The 7179-nt window shown below is 52.7% G+C and overlaps 1 protein-coding gene across 1 annotated transcript; it reads left to right on the top strand.

The window, feature by feature from the left end:
* Positions 1-947: 947 nt before the first annotated feature.
* Positions 948-6401, top strand: LOC310923750 (serine/threonine-protein kinase PAK 3-like; the record flags this gene model as incomplete). Its single annotated transcript, XM_083885678.1, has 8 exons — positions 948-1029; positions 1360-1423; positions 2256-2304; positions 3345-3454; positions 4214-4331; positions 4722-4821; positions 5221-5417; positions 6319-6401. Coding segments are annotated over 8 exons (803 nt in total), but the record flags the coding sequence as incomplete, so codon positions are not given.
* Between the last annotated feature and the right edge of the window lie 778 nt (positions 6402-7179).

Here is a 7179-nt window from a genome sequence, read left to right as displayed (position 1 = left end):
TTGCTGGTCCAGCCAAGAACTGACACAGCCCAGTATTTTGTGCTGTTCTCTTGCTTGCTGTGTGAAGGGACTGTGGCTCCTGGAGGGATGCTGTGAAAGCAAAAGGCTCTCTTGGGGTTGCCTTGCTCTGTGGCATTTCCCACCACAGGCACTTTTTTTCCTAACAGCATCTGGTTCATGTTCCCTCTCCCATTGCAGGGCACCTCACACGAGGATCTCGAGCAGCTCCTCCTTTGGTGAGTTTGAAAGGAACCTTTGGTGTTTGGAATTGTGCAGCAAGTTGTGAGCTCAGCGTGTGGCAGCCAAGTGCAAGCCTGGGGGGCTGAAGGAAAGTTCCTGTCGGTGTCTCTGCAGCAGCAGCAGCAGCAAAGGGATCCCCGGCAGTTTTTCCTTTTCTGTTGAAGAGCTTTTGAAGAGCTGCAGGTCTGGTTTTGCAGGCAGAAGATGCTTGCTGGCTTTAGCCACGGTGGAACATCAAATTCCCAACAATAAGTGGCAATGTCAACTTTAGCCCATTGTTAGTTTGAACAGCTCAGAACCCTGTTTCTGCTTAGTGCAGCTGGATGTGCAGCTGAGGATAAATAAGGTGATAACTGAGACAGAACTTCCCGTCCCTCAAGCTACCCTCTGTCCACAGGGCACAAAAGCAGCATCAGCACCTCCTCTGGCTCCCTCTGCTTCCAAAGAGGAGGCCAAAGAGGAGGAAGAGAGCAGTGAGCTTCCCACTGTTCTGGGGGATGGTGGTGAACTTCCCTCTGTGCCGGGAGACGACAGTGAACTCCCCACTGTTCTGGGAGATGAGGGCGAACATCCCACGGATTGGGAATACAACATCGAGGCTCCTGCGGCGTGGGACAGGGACAGTGGACATCTCCCAGTGTGGGATGAGGAAGGTGAACATCTCCCAGCATGGGAAGAGGACGGCGAACATCCCGTGAGTTGGAAAGATGACGGCGAACCTGCAGTGTTTTGGGAAAAGGATGGAGAACCTGCAGTGTTTTGGGAAAAGGATGGAGAACCTCCCTCTGCGTGGGAAGAGGACACTGAACCTCCCTCTGCTGAAGAATCCTGGGCTGAACGTTCTGACAGCAGCACAGCCCTGCAGGCAGAGGAGAGAGGGGAGTGGTGCCTGAGGCAGCTGAGTACGTCTGCTCTGTTCCTGTGTGCCCGAGCAGGTGCCGTGTGTGTGTCTCAGCATCAGCTGCACCCAGTGTTGCTCTGCAGCTGAATGTCACAGAGTCATTGATTGTCCTTCCCCGGCTGAGAACAAGGGCCCCAGGGAGTGGGGCCCCATTCTGGCTCTGCTGCAAGGCGGGGTCTCCATCTGGGAGGGAGCGTCTTCCATGTGGTTTCTTTCAGGGAACACCGTGAGCGTGGGGGAGCCTGCGGAGAAATACCTGGAACTGGAGCAGATTGGCCAAGGGTAAGTGCAAGGCAGTTACTTCTACACCAGCAGGGCCCAGGTATTCTGCTGGTGCAGGATCAAGTGAGGAGTCAGGAGAGCTCCAAACGCCTTCAGACACTGGGGTATGATCCTGCTGTCTCTCAGTCCTGACCAGAATTGATAACTGTGGTCAGATGGCACCGCCAAAGGCCCCTGAGGCTGGCAGTGTCCTGCCTGCAGCAAGGAGCAGGACCTGGAAGATCTTCTGTCCCTGGAATGGGATTGCCTAAGAGAGCAACTCACCATCTGGTGACTGTCAGAAAACAGTTCTCAAGAAGATTTCTTTCCAATATTTTACTTCCAAAAGTATCCACCGGTCAGGATTATCAATATAATGGTTTACAAACAGAAACCAGAGATGAACTAAGAAGGGCTCTTTTCAGCACAAGTAGCAGAGCCCATACATTCAGTAACAGACACAGAGCTGCTGCCCTTGAGGGGAAAATGCACGATGCCCTGATGGCAGGGCTCTTGTGGATCCTGCAGGTCTTAGGCAGGAAATGCAAAAGGATGAAATACATTCTTTTCTAGTTCTTTAGACACCCGGCACCCCACCCTAGGGTTTGAACTAAAGGAATTCATCATGGACATTTGGGATTTGCTCCAGCACTTTTCCTTCATGTTTGGCCTCAGCTTTCCCTTGCACACCTTGCATGGCAGAGGACTGGTGGCTGCTGTGCTGTTGTTTGAAGGGCTGACGCACCCAGGTGTTTTCTGAATGCTACAGGCAGAAGAGATCTCCTGTCTGGGCTGACCTTCACTCCCAGGGCCTAAAGCACTGCTTCTTTCTTCTCTGCTCTTTTGTCTCCAGGGCTTTCGGGGCCGTTTACAAAGGACTCGACAGGGCCACTGCAGGAGAGGTCAGTGTCAACACGCCCGGCACGTCCGGCAGCTCTTGAGGGCTTTCCCCTCTGCTGGGAGCTGTGGCTGGAGCTTTGGGAGCCCAGCAGAGCTTTCCTGCACAGGCTGCTCCTCTGAAGGCAGAGCAGGGTCAGCCTGCAGAGCACAGCTGGGACAGATTTGGAGCTTCTGGAGTGGCCAAAGGAATGCAAGGAGGGCAGCGGTGTCTGTCAGAGCAGGACACGCTGCCTTGGTCTGCACATCTAAAACCGTGAATGCATCAGCTGGTGGAGACTGAGGCCCAATTTATCTCCATCCCAGCCTTGGACAGGAGCACTGTTTAGCAGTTTTTCTATGCTGCGTTTTATCTTCAAAGGGCACCTCAAGTCCTAATTAAGGAGAGATCCTGGTTGGGATCTTAGTTTGGGATTTTAGTCCTACTGCAGCTGTTCACAGAGAGAGAGGGAGGGCAATGAGAAGATGGATGTCCAGAGCAAAGCTCTCTCCTAAACCCTGCAGTTGTGTTTGGGGCTGGTGTCAGTGACAGCCTGTGACAAGGATCATCTGAGCAATGGATGTGTGTGTTTGCTTTGTTGTGCAATCCCAAACAGAGCAGCTGCATTTGAAATCATGACCAAACCCCATAGAATTGCTAAAGGGTTCCCAGCTATTTTGCTCAGTTTTCACAGGACCAGAATTACCTCCTGCTTGCAAAATGTGTTTGAATAATAATGAGCATCACCCTCATCATTATAAGAGTGGTGGTAAACTAGGGCCATTTGAGAAGAGTGTAGATGCAGAGAATGTTGTTAGAGCTTTGAGGCTGAGGGACCATTTCTGCAGAGCTCCCGAGGCCAAATGTCTCTGGCCACGTGTCCTGTCAGCAGCCCCCAGCGAGCAGAGCCATGGGCTGTGGGAATGGCACTTGCTGAGCTCTGGTGTCCCATCCCAGGGCAGTTTGGCACAGCCCGGCTCCGTCGCTCCAAAAAGACTCGCCCCGTGTTTGCTGTGGCCTCCTGCCACAGACTCCTCCAGTTAAAGGTCTGCAATGTCCCTTCAGGTGGCCATAAAGAAAATGAGTCTCAGAGGGCAGAACTGGGAACGAGCTGTGAATGAGACCCTGGTCCTGAGGGACAAGAAGAACCCCAACATTGTCAGCTCTTTGGACAGGTGAGTGTTCAGGTCTCATCCCGTGCACGGGCCCTGCGTTGATCTTTCCTGGCATCCCTAGTCTGAAGCCTGTCTTGAAAAAGCCTGACCCGGCCATATCTTCCCAAAACAACAGCCTGGCAGTTCACTCCCTCCATGTGCTTTGATTGCTTTGGTGTTTCCTTCAAGTTGACCCTGTTTTCTGTGTCTTACAACAAGTGCTGATAATCCATGGCAGAAATGATTTCCCTTGGCTTCTTCTTCCCAAATCTTTTCCATCCCTGCAGATGCCAGGAAGACCAGGTTCTTGTTTCCAGAAATGCCTCATTTGCCCATTTTTCAATGGCCCTGCCTGTTTCTGAAGAGACTTTCTGCAAGGTTTTCCAAACAGTTGACCACTTTTATCCCAAGTGCTGCAGGGCCTCCCTCCCTGGATAACTCTGGAAGTTGTGTGGCCTTGCTCTGGAGTGAATGGTGGAACTGCTGAGTTCAGATGCTGAACCAGCTGGGGCCAAGTGTTGTGGTTTCACATGGATCTGGGCTGTTGCTAAACTGCATTTTTCCCTTACTTGCCATCTAAGGCCTCTCCTTTTGCACAGGTGTCTCCTTCTCCTTTAGACTGTGCAGATTCCAAGGCCGGTGCACCCTGGCAGGAATGTCTCTCCATCTGATTCTGTCCTCATTGACAAGTGCCCTGGAAACAAAACCCCACTGGAGGCTTTTCCATGGGGGAATTGAGCACTGCACATTCATCTCCGGGCCATTGTGTTCCTCTTCCAGCTTCCTTGTTGATGGAGATCTCTGGCTGGTGGTGGAATACATGGATGGAGGAACTTTGCAGGACGTTGTCAGACACACACGCATGGCTGAAGGAGAGATGGCAGCTGTCAGTCGGGAGGTGAGGGATCCTGCCTGTGCCTCCCATGGCTTGGACACGATGGTCCTTCCAAACAGGCCAGGGGAACAGGGGTGGCTCCACGTGGGCTCAGGGCTTTGTTTCTGTGCTGTTTATATGAGCTGGAGAAGAAAGAGCCACTGAAAGGAATGGCCTGCCAGCATCACTGCACTTCTGTTCTTGTCCTCTTTCCTGCTGTGGGGGTACTCTGTCTTGTTTGGATTGGATTTGCTGTTCTCAGCTTTGCCTTGAACCATTTGCCTGGAGCTGGTCTGCACTGCACTCCTGGCCTGTCCCAGCAAAGTTTCTGCTGGCAGAATTCTAAACTCTCCTTTCTTGTGTGCTATATTCCAGCCCTTGATTTTTACCCTGGTGTTTTGTGTTCCCTCCCAGTGTCTGCAGGGCCTGGATTTCCTCCATTCACACCAGGTGATCCACAGAGATCTGAAGAGCTCCAACATCCTGCTGGGAATGGACGGCTCTGTCAAGCTGGGTGGGTGTTCCTGGCCAGGCACGGCGCTCCCGGGGTGCGGGTGTGGGGCTTCCCAGGGACGGCCAGAGCCCCACAGGTGCTGCTGGTGGCCCTGCCCGGCCCCTGCTGCCCCTGCAGAGAGCTCAGGAGAGGAGCAGCAGTGTCAGGAGTGCCTTTGCTCTGGCTCTGGCCCTTCCAGAGGGGCGGGAGTTGGAATCTCAAGCTTCAGGGGAATCAGTAAAAGCCACTGCATGAAAGCTGAGGGTTTCTTTAAGGGTCCAGTTCCATCTTTCCTTGGCTACAGCCCTGAGGACTTTTCCAGCTGGATTCAGTAGTGCATTGTCAGACTGAGAGTGGGGAATGTTTGTGATTGGTTTCCTCATTCCAGCTGCCTTTGACAGGCTTTGTTTCTGTCCTCAGCTGATTTTGGCCTCTGCGCTCAGCTCAGCCCTGAGCAGGACCAGCCCAGCTCCATGGTGGGCACTGCTCACTGGATGGCCCCAGAAGTTGTGACCAGTTCTCCTTACGGCCCCAAGGTGGACGTCTGGTCATTTGGCATTGTGACCATCGAGATGGTGGAAGGAGAACCTCCTTACTTCAAGGAGACGGGGGCCATGGTAAGAGGCAAATTCTCCAGTGTTTGCAGAGCCCTGTGAGCACAGCGTGACCCTGCCCTGGGAGGAGCAGCTGGAGGTTTCTGCACATCGGGAGGGGAATTCCCAGAGGACTCGAACCTGAACACAGACAAATATTCTGCACTCTCCAGCAACAATTTGCTTTGGGCTTTAAGTTGTTGCAGCTCTTCTGTCTCTGAGGATGACCTGAAAACGTGAAGCCAGTGGATCAGCTCTAATGTTATCTTGCAAAAATACCCCAAATGCGCCCCAAAACCAAACCCAAGAAATATACAAAGGAGTTCCTGAAACAGGTTTTGTGAGAGGAAGTCCTTCCTGGCTCTTCTCACTGGGAAAGTTGTCTAACACGTGAAGATGATTCTTTAACATCCCCATAGTCTAACATGTTTCTTTCCTATCCCAAGCTCCTTTCTCCATGTCACCAAGCCTGAGCTTTCAGCAACACAAACCTATTTCTTGTCGGGCAGTTTCTGGGATGGGGCATCAGGAATGAATTTACTTGAGTGTCAGTGGCCCTGTAGAGATGCATTTGATGTGAGAACCCTTTGAAATGACACAGTCAGACCACAGTGACTCTTGAAAATGGCCTGTAAAGCTGGTGTCTGGATTTGGAGAAGCAAAATGTGCTATTTCTGATGGAGGTTCCTCCTAACAAAGTCAGGCAATGAGACTGGCTCTCAAGGCAAGATCATTTGGATGCTGCAATGGCTGTGGCCGCACCAGGGTTTGGGAATTTTGGTTGGCCTAGAAAAATGAGCTGTGGAGCAGCATCTGTGGCAGGGAGGAAAGTGCCCCTGGAGCCGGGGCTGAGAAGCCGGGGTGGATGTGAGCAGCTGTGGGTGTGAAGGGAGCTGGCGGAGCGCTGTGTTTGCCTTTCCTGCAGGCTCGCGCTCTGATCCGGCAGAACGGGACCCCGCGGCTGCAGGAGCCCCGGCGCCTGTCGGCTCTGCTGCGGGACTTCCTCGAGTGCAGCCTGGAGCTGGACGAGGAGCGGCGCTGGTCTGCCCAGGAGCTGCTGCAGGTCAGTGCCCGGCGGCTGCAGGGGAAACGGCAGAGCCAGGGAGGGCTTTTCTTGTGGGGCCCTCTCGCATCATCTCCGCTCTCGCTGCTTTTCACACGCAAAGCGAGCAGAAGCCTGGCCTGGCTTGGGTTGGCAGGGTCCTTTCCAGGTCATCTGGGCCTGCTGCCCTCAATGGGCACAGACATCTTCAAGCACATCAGGTGGCTCAGAGCCCTGCCTGACCTGAGCTTGGATGTTTCCAGGGAGGAGGCACCTCCCACATCTCTGGGCACCTTCTGTCAGTGTTTCCCCACTCTCCTGGTGAAAAAATTCTTCCTCCGATCCAATCTGAGCCTGCTTCCCTCCCTTCAGTTAAAATCCATTCCCCTTTGTCCTGTGGCAACAGGGCCTGTGAGGAGCTTGACTTTGGAAAGTAACGGTTCATTTCTTTCTTTTTGATCCTTTGGGCAGCACCCATTTTTATCATCAGCCGAGCCTCTCTCCAGCCTGACTGCTCTGATCGCTGCAGCAAAGACACTGAGGGAGCAGCAGAGGACATGAAACAGCTTTTTGTTAGAGTAGTTAGGACAAATAATAGTTCTGGTAGTTAGCACTGCTAGTTAGTTATGGTAGTTAGTTAGTAGGTAGTTAGGACACCCTGTTTGTTATGGTTGTTAGGACACCCTGTTTGTTATGGCAGCTGTTGGGGAAGATGAATCAGAGAAACTTTATAAATATGTTGGC

This window comes from Zosterops lateralis (genome assembly GCF_965231275.1).
Source record: "Zosterops lateralis genome assembly, contig: HAP1_HAP1_SCAFFOLD_260, whole genome shotgun sequence".
Classification (NCBI taxonomy): Eukaryota; Metazoa; Chordata; class Aves; order Passeriformes; family Zosteropidae; genus Zosterops; species Zosterops lateralis.
Note: the sequence above shows the minus strand (reverse complement) of the source record. Positions and strands in the feature narration are given on the sequence as shown.